The sequence below is a fragment of the Aricia agestis genome, chromosome 5 (assembly GCF_905147365.1).
Source record: "Aricia agestis chromosome 5, ilAriAges1.1, whole genome shotgun sequence".
Classification (NCBI taxonomy): Eukaryota; Metazoa; Arthropoda; class Insecta; order Lepidoptera; family Lycaenidae; genus Aricia; species Aricia agestis.
The window spans coordinates 15363374-15382554 of NC_056410.1; the positions used below are offsets into that span (position 1 = coordinate 15363374).

A 19181-nucleotide genomic window follows, 5' to 3' on the forward strand; every position below is an offset into this window, starting at 1 on the left:
TAAAGGACAGAGTCTAAACCTAAAAATATCGTTATGAAAAGTTGTTCAGTTATTTTGAGTAGCATAATTATTATTCTTAATTTCTAGAAACTTCTACGGAAGGTTACTTCCGTAGAAGTAGTTATATTAAATACAATATTATAAAATATAAAACAGGCCTTATCATTACATAATAACTTTTACGGAATTATTAACAATCTAACTTTAAATTTAATCATTCAGTTTCAATAAGATTATTTACCTTTCGTTACAGTGATAATCGTAAATACAGTGTTTAAAAATCCACAACTATTTCCGAGATTTGGCTTCAACGATTTTATATACCACATTATATATATATTTTTTCACTTTTGTATGGGGAAACTCGTTACGCTCGGGCCCTTGCCCATACAAAAGTGAAAAAAAAATTTCGTCTTTCAGAGCTGCTACTTTCACAGTGAAATGTCTACAAGGAACACGTACACACCCTAAAGTATTATCACTTATTTTTGTTACACCCTGTATATATAAAATGAAATATTGGTGCAAGCTATAAATATTGACATTAAAACCTAGAGATGTTGAAGTCCTAAGATGAACGAAAATCATCTTCGAACATGCTTGGTCCGCACACAATTTGTCGGCGCGGCGCGGGCGGTCCGAATGCGGACCGCGGTCCGCCATTTGGTGACCCCTGATATAGATAATAGACTATAAATTTTCTAGCTTAAGCGATATTGTAAAGTGCATCCGACAGGGGAACTATTAACTAACGACCACCTGCGCCTCGCTCCTCTACATCTATCATAATAATATCATAAGCAGCTTATCCCAGAGGATAAGGGTTTGAAGCTGAATGTGAAACTCGATATTTTGAAGACTAAAATTGCCAGGATTTATGAACAGGTAGTTTGTTAATTTGTGACTCTAAAATATAGTGGAAATATAAACAAAAACAATAAGATCACTAGTCGACGAGTCGAACTCAACAAGCGTTTTATAAATGATTGTTATTTTTACCTACATCAGGAAAAGAGGATAATTTATTCAAAAAATAGTATAAATATTGTTTTAAAATTGCTGTGTATTTTAAAAAATATATCCCAAAAACGATCTTAGCTCTTGGTTTTTAGAGAAAAAACTAATATTGGACTTTATGTATTTTACAAAGCAAACTTTTTCAATAAGTGATTTTCTAAAGTGTGTTAAGTGCTTATTTTTTATTGGGGACTAGCACTTAAAATATTATATATAATATTTACAGCCCGATAATTTATGAATAGCTTTCCACGCAGGTTTCGGTAACGGTGACCAGTTTCATTGAACACTCATCATCATCAGTCTATTGCCGAGCACTCAGTCTTCCTTAGTATTATTATACATATTCTTTAGTTTTATTATACATAAGTACTATCTTTCTTATAAATTGGCCATTTTTTACAATTTTGGTACTGATAATGAAGCCGCTGGACTACTAATACGTTTGTAATGTTGTTGGAAATACGCTATAGCGACCTAAATAAGAGAAGCGAGAATCGACAAAAATGAAAAAAATATGTTTAACTTTGGATATTAGTGATATGGAGAAAAAGTCGTATACGTAGGAGAGCCATGCTTTGGCACGAATGGGCCTGCTCGACCGGAGAAATATCACGTTCTCACAGAAAACCGGCATGAAACAGCGCTTGCGCTGTGTTTCGCCGAGTGAGTGAGTTTACCGGAGGCCCTTCCCTATCCTCCCCTATTCCCTTCCCTTCCCATCCTTACCCCCTTATAACCCTATTCCCTCTTAAAAGGCCGGCAACGCACCTGCTGCAGCTCTTCTGATGCTGTGAGTGTCCATGGGCGACGGAAGTTGCTTTCCATCAGGTGACCCGTTTGCTCGTTTGCCCCCTTCTTTCATTAAAAAAAAAAGTCGTAGACCTAAACCTAGCGTAGACGTAGGCAAAACTACACGTTTTGTTTATGGCAACATAATACATATTTGGATACGAGTAAATATGTTGAGACTTTGGTACAGGAGTAAATGATAACTCGACTGTAGGATCAGAAGAAGTGTTTTATTCATGAAACTTACGGCTATATATACAAAATTTCACAGACTAGAAAGAGACGATACATAAACAAAACGATAGCGATGAAAATTGAGACGATACATGTGTGACGCGCGACGTGTGTTGAACTTTGAACCTCACTATCTTCCTACCTATGGGTATGTCACCACAAATATTATTAGTTTTTACGAGTGAAGTGAAGCACCACTTCACTCGTTTTTTAAACCTATTATTACCATGCAAACTAACGTTGATATGTTTTCCCTCTTCCTGTTTGCGATGATTAAAATTTCATACAGTAGTTTACCGCGCTAGTTAACTAGTGCCTCGAATCCACAAGAGCCTGGAATATTGCTTCACTTGCAATTAATTTACAATAACCTCATTAGGGGGATGAACTCAAAATTATCTAATTATTGGGATTATAATTCAACGGTCTCTCCATTAGGGTAACATCTATGGAATGGTATATGGTATAGTCCTATCTCGATGGTACAGTCAATCTCGTCAGTTTCACCTGTGGTTTCACTCATAAAGTAAATATACCTACTTATATATTAACTTTATGGTTTCATTACAACCTATTTTGTACATGAGTGACGAGGCTGATTTTTTATGTGAGCGTCAAAAAATCTTTTTTCATTATGTACGCGTCAAAAGTGACATTGACAACAACCATGCATATATAAATAAATAAATTATTAAAAAATACAACAAAATTTTTAAGTACAATATTTACATCTTTTTGATTTAGAACCGATCCGATGCCAATCATGAGACGTAGAAAATTTGTTGCACAAAATGAAATATGCGCAAAGGAAATAAACAATATTGTATTACCAAGCAGGTAAAACTTATATAATATAATAAGTAACTAGCTGTTTGACCGAGCTTTGCTCGGTATTCGATGAAAATGACATTTTCTAGAAATGATTCCTAGCTAGATCGATTTATCGCCCCCGAAACCGAGATACTAAATTTCATGAAAATCGTTGGAGCCGATTCCGAGATTCCAATTATATATATATATATATACAAGAATTGCTCGTTTAAAGGTTTAGATAACCTAGCAGCCACAATTTTGTTTTAAATTTAATTGCTATTAAATTAACATTTTAGGCAACACGGTGTTTCTGACCTTAAGAAAAATAAATTAACTCATAACTTGTATGATAAACCAACCGAAAGTACGGCGTCAGTACTTCATATACTTCATATAAATAAAACCACTAGCACCATCGAGGACAGTGAAAGAATTAACATTTCTGTGAAAGAGAAACAATCACAAATTAAAACAACTCCAAAATTTTTGAAATTGAAAAGTAGACATCACTTTGATCAAAAACATTATGATGAAATACCTCTGATGCACAAAATCAAAGTCAGAAATTCAAAGCACAAATCATTAACGTTTGGAGACAGTTCTAAACAACAAAAAGCTGCTGCCACAAGTGCTAGTATAGACCAAGAAGAAATTGAAGATCAATCAATAAAAATCAATAAATCCGAAGAACAAGCACCTCGCACTTCTCGTGCAGTTATGTGTCGTATTTGTCACGGAGGAGATTCGATTTCTGAATTCGGACAATTAGTTTCAGCGTGTTCATGTAAAGGCACGATAGGAAAAGTACACGTGGCATGTCTAGAAACATGGCTCACTGAATCTGGTAAATCCAGATGCGAACTATGCTCTATGAGCTATGCAATACGACGAGTACATAAGTACGGGATTTTAAGAGCACTCGCAATATGGTTACTCAGTCAAAATTCAAAACAGGTAAGAAATTACTACAAAATTCATCATAATCTTCACTTGTTGTCCGTCGTGTTTACTAATTCTTGTAAGTATTTATATCTTAGGTACGAACATATTAGTAAGACGTTATTTAAAATAATTTATTTGAAAACGGTAAATTAAAAGATGAATAATTTACTTTTTCCATTTACATTTTATATAGAGAAAGTACAGTAGCAAATCTTTACGTATTCATACGCAGATTGAATTAGTATAATCCTACAGGTAACACGGCTTAGGTTTTTTCAAGGTAACGTCGTTTAGCTCTGAAAATAACTATTTCTATGTTCGACGTAGCGTAAAATATGTTGAAGCTTAGTTCGTTTAGCCCGAATGAACCTTGTAACTTGTTATGTTGATGAGAGCGAAGCCACATTATTTCAATGCGCTGCATCGTCGCAGCGTTATTTAAAAAAAAATGTCACGTTAGTGTCACGATATTAGGTCGTTGCGACGACGCTACGCACCACGACACAATAGAGGAATGTGGCCATGGTCTTATTTTAAATGAAAATATTTTAATGATTCTTTATTATATTAATTGCTATAAGTCTATAACACAATAATAATTTAATATAGTTAACTAGATAACGCCCGAAACTCTGTTGCGCCAAAATCCGTTTCTCGCGCGGAAACCTACACTTTTCCGGAATAAAAAGTAGCCTATGTCCTTTCCGGGGTTTAAAGTATATCTATACCTTTCAGCAAAATCAATTCAGCGGTTTAGGCGTGAAACGGTGACAGGCAGACATACACACTTTCGCATAATTATTATAATATTAGTATTGATTAATCCAACAATAACTACTGGAATTTAAGAAACTTCTGACTTTTACGATGAATGGTTACTTTTATTAATTTATTTTTCAGCTTGTGGTTGACATCCTTGGAACGGTACTAATGATGCCATTAGCTATCTTAGCGGCTTGGTTGTCTGGAACCACGTTGTTAAATCTAATGGCACACGAGGATGAGATGGCAGCGTGGCCTCTAGTTTCTTCATTCATGTTGTCTTGCACGACTCTCGTGAGTGTTTTTTGTGCCCTTTTTATGTTTAATTTAAAAACTTTCTTTTTTTTAACACCATGGAATCTAATTGATTTTATTATGTTTGCTTCGTTTGTTTAATTAATTAATTTTATTCGGAAAACTATTTGTCAAACATAATTATTATATTGAAACTCATAAAGAGCGTTTTGATTAAACCGTATCAACAAAGGTCGAGTATGTTTGCTTCATCTGTATTATCATACATATTCTATTAATGCTGAAAATAGGGTTTCGAATACGGCTTGTAGAAAATTTGAACACAAATATTATGTAACAATAAAATTAAATGGATTATCGTCAACTATGCTTGCGCTGTTTTGCTTGCGCGCAAGCGCTGTTTCACGCCGGTTTTCTGTGAGAACGTGGTATTTCTCCGATCGAGCCGGCCCATTCGTGCCAAAGCATGGCTCTCCCACGTTAGAATGCTGCTAATGGTATTTGTTATCCCAGGTATGCTACTACTGTTGGATTGTGTCCGCGGCCACTCGTCACGCCATTGGCTGGTGGATCTGGTACCAATCACAGTATGAAGTCAAACTGCAACTTCAAAACCTTCGAACTGATGATGATCGTTATACATCGGAAAATATTATGTGTATTTAGGCACCGCCGGTAGGAAAATATCAGATGATATTTCTGATATGTGGCAATATTTTTATAGGAGCTTTTTCTAATTATTAAAATTAAATATTTGGAATTTGGAAGTAAATATTTTCTTTATAAGTAAGTAATTGCCTATGTCCAGCAGTGGACGACTATAGGCTGATATGATGATGATGATGATGAAGTAATTGGCTTTATTTTCACATAATCAAATGAGAAAGGAAAGGTTGAAGAAGGAGAATGAAGGAAGGAAATAGTGGTCCAGTTGGTTTTTTTTTTTTTGTAAATCGTCAGGTGTTTTGCGATAGACGATGCGTCTGCTAGGTAACGTGGCCAGCTCTGGATCTCGTGGTACAGTTTTTCTCCCGGACTTTCTGTGGGCGTCAGTTGTCTGTGACCAACGACATAGTAGTCTTTAGCAATGTGTTCCGCATCTACACCACACTGGATAAGATTCTTGGCGGCTTCAATCATCTTGTCAGTTGGAGTGTCAACTGGGAAGAGAAGAAAAACAGCTTGTTTATTAAAGCTAGTAATAGCATTGAAAGAATAAACAACACAGACGATACACCTAGGGCTAGAGAAATGAAAAACAAGTATTCGTTTTCGCTTCGTTATGGTCTATGGAATCGCCGATGAAAATGTATGAAATTGATATAAGCGTTCGTTAATATGACGTTGACGTTCGACTCGTCTTATGTCAATTCCATACATTTTGATCGGCAATTCTATAACGAAGCGAAAACGAAAAAGTTTCGGCTAAATGGCCTGTTGTATTTCTCTGGCGATATTAACACACTCCTCGTCAGTATCGCAAGTTCCATATACCGTATGTTGTATGATGACCAGGTCTATTGGTTGCTTCAAAGTTTCTTCATTCAACGGAGGGACAGCGCCCCATTCATCTCTAGATACAATCACTGGACATTCTGAAAATTTTGAATAATGTTTTAAAATCATTGTGAGAGGTATTTTAAAGTGCAAACGGAATTGGTAGAAGATTTGGTAGCCGGTAGGTAATGAATCTTCTGTAGACGTCTTAAGAAATTTTAAAATTTTAAATAATATGTTCACTTCTTACCCGAATACACAAAACTCCAAAAGATACACAGTGTAATAAATACGCAAAATATTATATTCTTCATGTTCACTTGAACTTTCCAGTTTTTGTTGAAACAAGCCGGAACCTACGGTAGCTAGTTTTAATTATGTGATCCTATTGTTTCTGTAGTAAGTCAGAAGAGTAAAAAGCCATTAATATTATAATATAGTATGTAATTTTTATGACCGAGAAACGTACGAGAAATAACTATTTAAGATAAGTGTTTTTTATAAGATAAGGGGCACACGAGCAAACGGATCACCTGATGGAAAGCAACTACCGTCGCCCATGGACACTTACAACATCAGAAAAGCTGCACTGTGGTCTGTGACAATTCATCCCAGAGTTTTTTACAGTTCGTAGTAGTGTTTGTTGCGCGAGAAACGCTCGGTGGAAGACTGCCACTCATCAAGGTGATGAGGATGGTATATATTCGCGTAGAGCGATGGATTCCGAATAGTTGCAGGAGGTATGATTCCGAACAATTCCTCGGAACACTCCCCGGGATCTTCTGATTGTGTGATTGTGATCGTGAACTCTCCAGAGTGAAGCTAGCTACATCTCATCAATTAAGCGTTATTTAAATTATCGCCATTAAATTTTATTTTATGTTCAAATTATTATACAGTGGCAATTATTGTTTTAGTTACACTTTGAAACTAATCACTTGAACGAATGTTTCAAAATGACCTTGAATGCACAACATGACTATGAATTTTATCTTGTACCATCAGAGAAATTAATTCTCTTTTTTATAAAATTAAGGCCAAACGAGGAACCGGGTCACCTAATGGAAAGCATACTATCGTCTCCCATGGACACTCGCAACATTAGAAGTGTTGAGGCGTTTCAAGCATTGCAGGTTGCATTGCAGATGCTCTCTTCTTGAAGGTTTTGGAAATACTGCTGGCGACAGTTTGTTCTAGATTTTTACTTTGCGTGGCAGAAAGTTTCGCAAAAACACACTGTGGAAGACTGCCACTCAAAAAGGATAAGGATGGTAAATTTTTCGCGTGGAACGATGGCGAAAAATTACAGGAGGTATGATTCCGAACAAAATGTTTACATACCTCCTGCAATTTTTCGCGACATACTCGTTACAAAGGTCCGCCATCGACCTATGATTTTTTTTGATAGTGTACAATATAAAATTGTGATTTTATTTTAAAGTTTGTGGTTTATTTTGTTGCGTTTAGTCAAACAACGATCGGTGCTCTCATTAACAGTAGAAAATTGTAGCCGAAACATGATTACCGTGCAATACAGTCGGAGATTTAAAATAAAAAAACCATAGGTTAGTTACGAAACGTCGACTTTATTTAAACTGGTGAAATACTTGTTCTCTTATGTGAAAAAGTATAATAACTGATAAGGAAGATATATTTTTTTTACGTTTTTTCTCTTTCAAAACTCAATTTCTAGTCTCTACTACATGTACACAAGTTCTTTCAGAGGAATACCACACAGATTCTCAACTCAGTTCTTTTTGATCGACGACACATCAGCAAGGAAGTTCGGCCAGCGTCTGATCTCTCTGTACAGCTTCTGTCCTGGACTCTCCGTGGCTATCAGCTGTTTGTGACCAACGAGACGGTACTTTGGACTCAGATGCCCCCCGTCCACGCCGCACTGCAGCAAATTCTGAGCGGCTTCAAGCATCTTAACAGTTGGAGTATCATCTGTAATAATATTAGTTTGCTTACTTTTCACACTAATATAATATTGAGCTTTTAAGCGTTGAGCACAAATTAGTTTGCGTGGGAACCGTTCATTTTTCTAACAAAAACTATCTTATCGTTCTTACCTGTCCATCAAAGTACCTTCATGCCAAATTTCATCTAAATCGATAAAGCCGTTTTAGCTTGAAGAGGTAACAGACAGACACACTTTCGCATTATACAGGGTGAACACCGTTATCCTTAAAACCATCAAATGTGCCCGTCAAAATGAACAACATTTTCTATGAGAATAATGCTGGGAACTAAAAAAAATGAAGACGGATTTTTTCGAGTTCCCAGCATTGATGGTTTTAAGGATAACGTTGTTCACCCGAACAACCTGTAATTAGTAAGGAGATGTACCATCGAAGAAACTTATTCGTAGGCATTATACGTGGGAGAGCCATGCTTCGGCACGAATGGGCCGGCTCGACCGGAGAAATACCACGTTCTCACAGAAAACCGGCGTGAAACATCGCTTGCGCTGTGTTTCGCCGAGTGAGTGAGTTTACCGGAGGCCCAATCACCTAGCCTATTCCCTTTCCTACCCTCCCCTATTCTCTTCCCTTCCCATCCCTACCCTCCCCTATTAACCTATTCCCTCTTCAAAGGCCGGCAACGCACCTGCAGCTTTTCTGATGCTGCGAGTGTCCATGGGCGACGGAAGTTGCTTTCCATCAGGTGACCCGTTTGCACGTTTGCCCCCTTATTTCATAAAAAAAAAAAGGCAGATGGCGAACTTATTTAGTCAGGTTATGAGTATGACAAATCAATGTTAGAGCCATAGACATAATATATACTGGTTAGAGCGCTTACAGACGAACGGCACTTGTCGACGACAGTCGAATGTCGTCGACGCGTGCCGTCGACAAGTGCCATAATGTGCCATAATCGTGATCAGCTGTCAGCTGGGTTTGACATAGCGCGACCAAATCACCTAGTTTTGCCATCTGCCTATGAAAGTAGCTACGAATCAATTTCTCTAATAGATTAGGTACTTTAAGTACTTTTCGACCAACTTCAACAACATAATAGGTACTTGAGACTTTGCTCCGTAAAAATCATAAACTTAATATACCTAGCGGAATGGTAAAAATTGTACTCTCATATTTTTCTAACGGCCATTCCCAATATTTGATCTATTAAAAATAATATTTCGTTTGAATTGAGCAGCAATGTGATTTTTTTTTCTCAAAAAGTAAATATTGAACGGAGCCGCGTAAAACTAATTTTTTTTTAATGCTGGCAGTTATTTTAACGGAAAGTCAATAATTTAAACAGTGGATAAATAAATAAAAAAGTATTATATAATTTTAAATAAACTTGTTACTTGACGTTTATCTAAGCACTTCTTTCAATTAATGGATTCGGGTTAAATATTTTTTTGCTAAAAATGTAATATTTTGCTGTGGAGTGTAAAGCTTAGGCCAAACCTACGCGACCAGGCGACTGCGAAGCGGGAGCTTCAAGTTGTCAAATGTGTGTATTGAATGAGAAAAGTGTCAATTTGATTCAAAACACACATTTGACAACTTGACGCTCCCACTTCGGTCTACTCTGACTTCGCAGTCGCTTTGTCGCGTAGATTTGGCCGCTTTATGACGTATTTGTGTAATGTGTATCATCCCACAAAAAATACGTATTGAGTTATGAATGCAGTTAAGTATGTTCTTTAGATCATTTAGAACAAGACTGCATTCATAACTGAACAAAAAAAATTGGTTAAGTAATACACAAATTCTTAACAGCGACCTACAGGTTGTAACAAAACTGAGTGATAATGGTAGCAGCGCGGCAGCGCTAAAAGAGCAAAATTGTTTTTTTTTCACCTTTGTATTTTTTTCATACAAAGGTGAAAAAGTGACTCTTTCAGCGCTGCAGGGCCACTTGCCCATACAAAGCACAAAAAACATTTGCTCTTTCAGCGCTGCAACTTTTACAGTGAACTCTATACAGGGGAACTCATACAGACCCTGAAGTTTTGTTACACCTTGTAAGTATATTACAAAAATTTATATTTACCATTAAAGTTGCCTATGAATGAGATGCCAATGGAGTCTCTATTATAACCGTATGTGTGAGCGCCGACGTGCAGCCAGCCAGAGCCCTCGTACACTTTGCCGTTACCTCCGATCAGAAAACTGAAAAACGTCGACAAAATTACAAATTAATTAGCTGCTGTACTACTTCAATTCAGAAGAAGAAATTGGCTTCTTTTAAATATATTTTAAACACGTTGGGTTTCCTGCCTTTTACGAATCAAATATTTTCTGTTTTTGATACACTAGATCACGCCCGTAACTCCGTTGCCCCAAAATTGGTTTATCGCGCGGGAACTGTACATTTTTCCAGGATAAAAAATATCCTATGTCTTTTCCCCGGATTCGAAGTATGTATATCCATTACAAATTTCAGCAAAATCGGTTCCGCGGTTTGGGCGTTAAGAGGTAACAGACAGACAGACACACTTTCGCATTTATAATATTAGAATGGATGTTAGTAACTAGTTCTAGTTTTTTCCTGCGTGTCCGCCCCAGAAATACTCGTATCGTTCCTAAGGGAACACCGCACCTTTTCAGGACTAAAAGTAGTCCAATTGTCATTACAGACGCAGAGCTTAGTAGATAGTTTTTGCGCGAAGACGTAACAACGATACTGGATACACACACAATCAAAACGCCTTTAAAGTTTAAGTGTAATGCAAAAACATATATACATATTATACACTTGCTATTGCTCGCGGCTTCGCCCACGTGGAATTCTGAGAGCGACATAATTTCAAGAAAAAAAAACACCAAAATTTTTACACATAAAATATAGCCTATATATCACCACAGAATATATATTAGTCTCAGGAACACACCAGCTAAAATTTTTGCAATGGGACCAGTAGTTTCAGAGATTGCCTCCTAGTTCCTACAAACAAAAAACAAATTTTACCTTATAAAATAAACTTACTTCATTCCCAGGTCCCAGTAGTTGAGTTGGTCCATCTGGTAGGTCTGTATGCTCCTGGCGATCCTCTCGCAGGCGTCGTCAGTGTTGCAGGTACCGGTTACTGTGTGCTGGATGATGACCAGGTCTACCGGTCTCTTCAGGTATTCTACATGCGACGGTGTCAGCCCATCCCATTCATCCTTGGATACAATCACAGGACATTCTGAAATTTAAAATTAAAAGTTAGTTAATATTTCAAGAAGGAGGTTCTAAATGATGGGCAAAATAACAAAAAAAAGAAAAGTGACTTTCCGACCTTTGCGGCGGGCGGCGCGGGCGGCGCGGGCGGCTTAAAACGTTATAGTTTATGGCAGGTTATGGGGTAAAACCATAAACTTATACGACAGTATAATATAAATAAGTCTATGGGTAAAACATTATTCTTTAGACGAGAGAGAAAAGATTGTCTTAAAGTACCGTTTCGACTTTCGGCCTTTCAACCCGACGTCCTCGGTGCACAACCGCGGCGTGTTCGCGACGTATAATTAGACAGCTTTTATTAGAATTTGAAAAACATTAAATATATTATGTGTGTATTTCTTTTACTTTCTCGACTAGTTTTTATTATTCGTAATTCTCGACACTTAAAATTAGTGCAGTGTATAAATAAAGATGGCCGCTTAGGTACTTAGGTAGACAAGTGGGGGTTGGAGTGGTCGCTCGACTTCGGTCTGACGATCACTTCTACACCAGCCGTCACCAGAGTGTTCAGTTATACGTTATTTCTGTGTTTAATTCACTGACCCAGACATTGTACATACTGTACAATTAGAATACTCTCTTTTTGTTAGAAATAAGTTCGGGCGTAAGTAACTGTATATTTTGGACTTTAAAGGATAAGTAAAATCATTTTTTACGAGGCAACTTCTGCCGCGCGAAATTTTCTCCAACCTGTAACTAGATGATCTCGTTTAATGTTGTAATTTAATGTTTGAGTCGAAATTTACTCCCTTTGGTTTAGTTCAGATATACTAAAACATCAAAGGGTTAGCCCGTGGTCTTGCAATACAAAGACATTTTGAGTCTATCTAATTTCAAAGTTTACTATAAGTTATAACTAAGTATCTACTGTATAACGTGCATAACGTCGGTATCTGACAATGTTGTCAGATACCGACGTCAATATCACGGATACTGTGCCGACGTTATGCACGCTCAGAATTTATTACTCTACTAATTAGTATAAACTGTTATAATAATGAACTTGAACAAGCTACAACATTATACTGGGTATATTATAGACAAATACCAAGTATTTCATTATCATACGTTCATAATATTTCCGAAATCAATAAACGTGATGTACCATCGAAGAAATTAATTTCTAGGCAGTTGACAGACCTACGTCATTTGGTTGGCTTATGTCAATTCAATTTCAGCTGCTGTGATCGGTCGGATGGGTATTCGGAGCGTGCGAAGTGGGTAGAGGGGGTAAAGAAAGCGATCGCTTGCCGCGGCAAAAATATAAAACAAAATGGGCTTAGTCCGTATTAAAACAAAGTTGTCAATCTTGTTTTTAAATTTTTAGAAATTGGTCCTAATTGTTTTTGTGCCGTATATGTATTCACCATGGTCTCCAAAACCCGACAACAAAACTTGCAGTGATAGTTTCATAGAATATTTCATTTAAATCCAAATTATCAGGTGGAAAAAACAGTGACTCACAAATGACGATAAACCAGATGCCACACCTGGTTTTAACTGATCTTTTAGAAGCTGAAGATAGAGTTTTGAATGAAAAAGGATTTTCAATAAAGCAAGTTTTAGACGAAAGGGGTAAAAAAGCTAAAATTACAAGGTGTGATTGCCAGAACGCGGCGTGACCGTTTTCATTAGAGCCACAACGCGGATTACGCGTCGTGGTTGTTTCACTGTGACCACAACGCGTTGTAAGCAATTTTTTCGCTCACTGAGCGTTTTCGGTCTTTGATCGTAACATTATAATATACAGTATATTTTACAGAATAATGATACTATATGGGGCCCGCTCTTCAAAATTAATACGCAAATGTACGCATTATGTACCTACAAATAACAATAGAACTTGGTAATAAACATTTACGGTTATAGCTTTAACCCTATCACTATTATTCATTTTAAATACATCACTATGAGACTATTGTTACCTGAAGAATTTCATTTAAGTAATTAAAAAGACTAAAGCTTGAAGGTAATGTAAACTTAAATACAAATAAGAATTATACTACAGGCGATAAAAGATAAAAAATAATACCTTACAACTTTATACAAAACGTTAATTATTATTACCAAAATCAAAGTAACGTACCTGCATACACATATCGGCAAAACGCAAAAATTACGAGAAACACACAAAACATGCACTTCATTTTCTTACTTATTGATAAAACAAGTTAGAGTGCTTGCTACTTGCAATAATTAATTCTCCGATAACCTTTTGTTTCTGCCGCGAGGCACAAGAACAAAATGTAAATATAAAGCATGTTGTCTCGTTTTTATCACTTTAAAACGAACGAGAAAAAAACTGCAAAGGTAAATGACTCACGGTAAAATTTATTTAAAGATCCGCATAAAATTTAAGTATCAATGTTATATACGCTTGTTATTCAATCGTGCTCTTTAAGTATTGACTGTATTGTATGTTTTTTTTTTTATGAAATAAGGGGGCAAACGAGCAAACGGGTCACCTGCTGGAAAGCAACTTCCGTCGCCCATGGACACTCGCAGCATCAGAGGAGCTGCAGGTGCGTTGCCGGCCTTTTAAGAGGGAATAGGGTAGGGATGAGAAGGGAATAGGGGAGGGTAGGAAAGGGAATAGGTAAGGGGATTGGGCCTCCGGTAAACTCACTCACTCGGCGAAACGTGGTATTTCTCCGGTCGAGCCGGCCCATTCGTGCAGAAGCATGGCTCTCCCACGTATGTGCGCACTCAGCTTATTTTGATCGGGATTTTAAATATTATAAGTAATTTTTTATAATTCATATACTTAGTGCAAAATGTTTTCCTTTCAAGTGTAAGTTCTTGCCTCAAAAATATTATCCATACTAGAATACATATTATAACTGCGCAATTACTGTCTGTCTATCTGTCTATCTGTCTGTATGTCTGTCGTCTGTCTGTCTGTCGTCTGTCTGTCTGTCGTCTGTTTGTTACCAGTTCAAGCCCAATTCACTGAACCGATTTTGCTGATAAAAAATAAGAGTGCCGGGAAAGGATATAGGATACTTTTTGCCCCGGAATCCGGATACATGTACAATTCCAACGCGATAGACAAATTTTGGCGCAACGGAGTCGCGGGCGTCATCTAGTTACATACATACATGTATATAAATACTACGGAACCAACAAAATGAATAGTTTGATACAGAACTAACAAACATTATTCTAGGGGAATACCCTATTCTGTGGTTTTCAAACTTCCCATTTGGAGAGTCATATTTCGTTTCGATTACTTATTGACATAACGAAAAATAATAAAATCGGCCAAGTGCGACTTGGAGTTACGGACAAAGGGCTCTGAAACATTATAGAGCAAAAAAAAAAGCAAAAATTGTACTTTTGAATGGAAGCCCTCTTAAATACTAATTTATAAAATTAATACAATCTATTGTAAGTTGTAACGAGCATTGGGATTTGGGAGCCCCGCTTAATTCCCCCCCCCCCCCCCCCCCCTGGCGACTTTCTTACGCCGGTTCTTCTTGCCGGCATAGTTCCCGAACCGGTGGTTGGCACCGTAGTATCAACATTCTGAAAGCATTTTCTTAAAATCTACTCAAAAACGAAACAATTTTGATTTATTATTTTATATTATTATTATTCTATTAATATTGTTTTTATTTGTTACCCACAGCGGCAACGGAAATACATAATCTGTGAAAATTTCATCTCTCTAGCTAATGCCGCTCTTGAGACACAGACAGACATTTCGATGTGACTATATTAGGGTCCCGTTTTTACCCTTTGGGTACAGACCCCTAAAAAGAACAGGTTTCAACGTCTCTACCGTTCTTACTCTACGTATTTGAATAATTAAAATTATTATTATTAATTTTATAGCCACGATGCCAGGACAGATCACAGAATCATAATATAGGCAGTAGTGGCTCTCTAGGATTAATTATGTCGTTGCATTTCATATCGGAGAACATTTAATAGCTGTACGTGTTATCGACCAGATATGAGAGCTTAGGATCGCGACCTTTCACTTGTTATAAAATTATGAGGAAAATGCAAAATAAACAAAGGCAGAAGATGACTGCTTAATCATTATAATAAATACAATCTCAATCACAATAATTATCTTGTAGAAATAGTGGGCAAATGAAATAAATTTGAGCACTTATCAAAAAATAAGTAAGTTGATAAAGTTAAGTAGGATAAAAATCTAGTTTTTAACCTCATTGTAACTTTTTAAAAAGTTGAGAGAAAACAAGTAGCCAAACATTTTGATGATAATCAAAAAATTTGGCTACTTCCTGCAGTAATAGAAAGCTGAAATTTGGTATGTTATCTAAGTTTAGTATATAATATTATAGGAAAAACCTTATGTGATCGTCTTGGCAACATTTTACATGAAATGTTTTTGGTGGGATTATATTAGTATGGATTATAATAGAGTGTTTTTGCCTTTTTAATGCTAAGTACTCACATACGGTTTTACTCGATCGAACAATCACGTATTGATCGATGTGAATCACGAATTTGAATTTGGGATTTTGTTCACCCTATCGCTATATCCACACTATGCAATTAATTCATCTTCAATTTTTGTCATTATCTTTTTATTCATCTTTCGTTTGGCATATTCAATAATAATTGAATGCGTCCACCAGCGTTGGAAAGAAATAAATCTTATCTTCTATATATTAATACAATGATATTCTATGTTACTAACGTAACTACGTGAGAGAAAAACTTTGTAACCCTTTTTACGAAAAATGGGGAAACGTAGGTGCATGAAATTTCGCACAGTTATAGTTTATATGGTGAAGGAGTGCATCGAGCTAATATTATTTTAAAATTATGCTTTTATCATATATTTTAAACAAATAAAACGTTACACACACTACGACACTACTACTAGGAAAAATGACAGATTTTTGAGTGACAAGCCTATACATACGAATTATACTCTTTTATTTATGGTAAAGTCTGTTGACAACATGTTTTTTTATTTAATTTTAGATACTATTAGACAATGCTTAAACGACCAGTCTGAGATCAGCTGAGTCCCAGAGACAAGAATTGAAAAAAACTATGATGAAGTCAATATTTTTTACAAAATATAGGTAGTAGTCCTAATGTCGTTGCATGTAAGGTCGAATTTCGACCATTGGGCGATCTCTAGTATCTTTAAACGAGCAATTCTTGTATATATATATAATTGAAATCTCGGAATCGGCTCCAACGATTTTCATGAAATTTAGTTTTTAGGGGGTTTCGGGGGCGATAAATCGATCTAGCTAGGAATCATTTTTAGAAAATGTCATTTTATTCGTATCTTATCGAATACCGAGCAAAGCTCGGTCAAATAGCTAGTGTTACATTATATCCCGGTGAGGGAGCATCCTTAAGTGACATTTGTCAAGTTCTGCGGTCATCGCTATAGTTAGTGTTTTAGTTATTGCTAAAATTAACCTTAACTATAACTATGCCTGTGGGCTGTGCAACTTGCAAACCACTCTTTGTTGTTTTACCAACACTCAACGAGGTATAGAGGAGATATATGCCTTTAAGCAATTTCTTTCAGCCAACCTTTGCATGATGTTGACAGAAGGTGAGTGAAGGAGTTAAGACTTTTCTAATTAAAAAGTCTACAGTTTTATACAAAACTAGCTGTCCCGGCAAACGTTGTTTTGCCATAAAATTATTTTCCCTATTTTCCTGCTTTTCTCTTGAAGGTTTTTCTGATTTTTTTTATATAGACCTCACAGAGCCCGAGATCTTTCCAACGAATGCAAAACCGTGGAAATCGGTTCGTGCCTTCTGGAGTTATAGCGCCAGGAAGGAAAACCGAAGGAAAATGTCGTGATTCTAGTGTTTCGCCATAAAGCAGGGAGCACAATGGCTCTGGTGGCGGAACCAATAATGGCAATCTTAGGTATTATTTTCGGTTAATAAAAAATTTTCGAAAATTAATGTCCAAAACAAACAAATATAACAAAAACGAACTAATTAATAACTAATTTCGTGTTGTACCTGAACTTTGTAGACATTTTACAAAAAATAAATACACTCCCGGGGGAGGCAACATGTGCGCAATAATCATCAAAACCTATTTTAAAAATGCTTCATAAAAATAAACATAATCAATAACTAATAAAATAAGTCTTGTCTTCTAAATTACAAAATTATAAAAATTCCTGGTGACTCTGCTGGTAATTTTCGCCGGTAAATTTGTCATGACCGTTTTCGCCCTTTGACTCCTGCAAGATGACGTCTCGTACTTTATCGTCTAGTCTTGCCGGTTCAGCCAGCTTCCGACGTAGTGTGCGGTGTGGCGGTCCGGCCGACGTTCAAATGTTTCGTATCAGAAATTTCGGATCGGCTAAAGGTCTCAGCAACCAGGCCATAAGCTCCAAAAAAAAATAGTTGTTACACTATTTGACAGGATTGGACAACAAATGTTTGACATGTAATAAACAAACCAGCATCTATTGAAATGATAAAGTATTCATTAATCATTACACATATCGAGTTTTCATTGTTTTTAAGATGTATTCTGCTATTCGGGACGGAAACAAATCCAACAAATCAAAAACCATCAACAACCACCAACCAACCAACACGACTTTCTTTTATATATATATATATATATATATATATATATATATATATATATATATATATATATATATATATATATATATATATATATATATATATATATATATATATATATATATATATATATATATAGATATATAGATTACCCTGCTCTGCTGCTAACTCTTGAAAGTTATGACGCTGATATGAAAAACAGTCTGTGTAAGTGTTGTTACTGGCAAAAAGTTTTTAAAATCAAAATATAATACTTTATTGCATTAAAGCAGACAATATTATACTAAAATTAATGTATGTTGAAGAAGTATATTTTAAAAGACGTTTAAGTACTTATGATTAGGTCTTTATTTTAGGGAACTTCCTTTATTCTCGATAAAATCTGTAACGAGTACCTACAATCTTTAATAATCAGGAATTTATATTAATCAAGATTCAAGATTAAACGATTAGTTCTGGAAACTCAGCAATTGACAGGCCGGATTAGGAAATTATTTTAGCAAGAAAACAATATTTCTTTGTGGAAATTACAGTCACCTCGCTAATTATTATGATTCTACTTTAAGTACCGTATGTTCCGTTTGAATTCTAATAACTTTAAGGGAGATCGCAGACGACAGACTTTTTGTGTGATCGAGTCTGCGGCGCCCATACAGTCGGCATGGCGCGATCTGCGATCTCCCTAAGTGTTAAACAAAAAGTTAAATCTCGAACAATTAATATGCCATTGTATGTGTTTATCGACGGTTTATACGTTACATTTAACTTGGTAGTTGGTAGCATTATATCCGAAAAAAGACCTGTGAGCTTTAGAGGTTTGCTCAAATTGGAGCTATACAAGTGAACGTTTACATTAACACCATATTTTAAATCAATTTATAATAACTAGAGCAGTATATTTCTAAGGGTGAAGCTCAAACGAGCCTAATTTGTGAGTTGTGAGTCGCAGAATTTCGACTGACAGAAATTCTGCTGCATTCAGTTTCATACAAAAGTCCTGTTTGATTCACACGAGCGTAATTTTGAGAGTCATGATTTGTATGAAAAGATATTTACGTGACCTAAATTCTGCGTCTCACAACTCACAAATTACGCTCGTTTAGCTTCACCCTAAAATCAACAAA

At 36.1% G+C, this 19181-nt stretch overlaps 2 protein-coding genes across 3 annotated transcripts; one reads left to right on the forward strand and one right to left on the reverse strand.

The window, feature by feature from the left end:
- Nucleotides 1-2711: 2711 nt before the first annotated feature.
- On the forward strand, nucleotides 2712-5587 carry LOC121727201 (E3 ubiquitin-protein ligase MARCHF2-like). 2 transcript variants are annotated; one of them, XM_042114897.1, is made up of 4 exons: nucleotides 2714-2880; nucleotides 3153-3810; nucleotides 4699-4854; nucleotides 5329-5587. In XM_042114897.1, exons 1-4 carry the CDS (start codon nucleotides 2798-2800, stop codon nucleotides 5479-5481), a joined length of 1050 nt encoding a protein of 349 aa, XP_041970831.1. In that variant the 5' UTR covers nucleotides 2714-2797; the 3' UTR covers nucleotides 5482-5587. The 2 variants fall into 2 exon arrangements, with proteins under 2 accessions (XP_041970832.1, XP_041970831.1); XM_042114898.1 differs by lacking the exon at nucleotides 4699-4854 and having other exon boundaries at nucleotides 2712-2880.
- Nucleotides 5588-7878: 2291 nt separating this feature from the next.
- Nucleotides 7879-13748, reverse strand: LOC121727202 (peptidoglycan recognition protein-like). The gene is made up of 4 exons (XM_042114900.1): nucleotides 13586-13748; nucleotides 11260-11461; nucleotides 10324-10442; nucleotides 7879-8262 (listed from the first exon to the last, which is right to left on the reverse strand). The coding sequence occupies exons 1-4, from the start codon at nucleotides 13644-13646 to the stop codon at nucleotides 8060-8062; spliced, it is 585 nt and encodes a 194-aa protein (XP_041970834.1). The 5' UTR covers nucleotides 13647-13748; the 3' UTR covers nucleotides 7879-8059.
- Between the last annotated feature and the right edge of the window lie 5433 nt (nucleotides 13749-19181).

Excerpts from the sequence above, each read along its gene's own strand:
- LOC121727201 (XM_042114897.1), top strand. The coding sequence starts at position 2,798 with ATGCCAATCATGAGACGTAGAAAATTTGTTGCACAAAATGAAATATGC. Across the intron at positions 3,811-4,698 it reads TCAGTCAAAATTCAAAACAG|CTTGTGGTTGACATCCTTGG; the intron begins GTAAGAAATTAC and ends TTTATTTTTCAG. Across the intron at positions 4,855-5,328 it reads TGTTGTCTTGCACGACTCTC|GTATGCTACTACTGTTGGAT; the intron begins GTGAGTGTTTTT and ends TTGTTATCCCAG.
- LOC121727202 (XM_042114900.1), bottom strand. The coding sequence starts at position 13,646 with ATGAAGTGCATGTTTTGTGTGTTTCTCGTAATTTTTGCGTTTTGCCGA. Across the intron at positions 11,462-13,585 it reads TTGCCGATATGTGTATGCAG|AATGTCCTGTGATTGTATCC; the intron begins GTACGTTACTTT and ends TTTAAATTTCAG. Across the intron at positions 10,443-11,259 it reads TACTGGGACCTGGGAATGAA|TTTTCTGATCGGAGGTAACG; the intron begins GTAAGTTTATTT and ends GACGTTTTTCAG.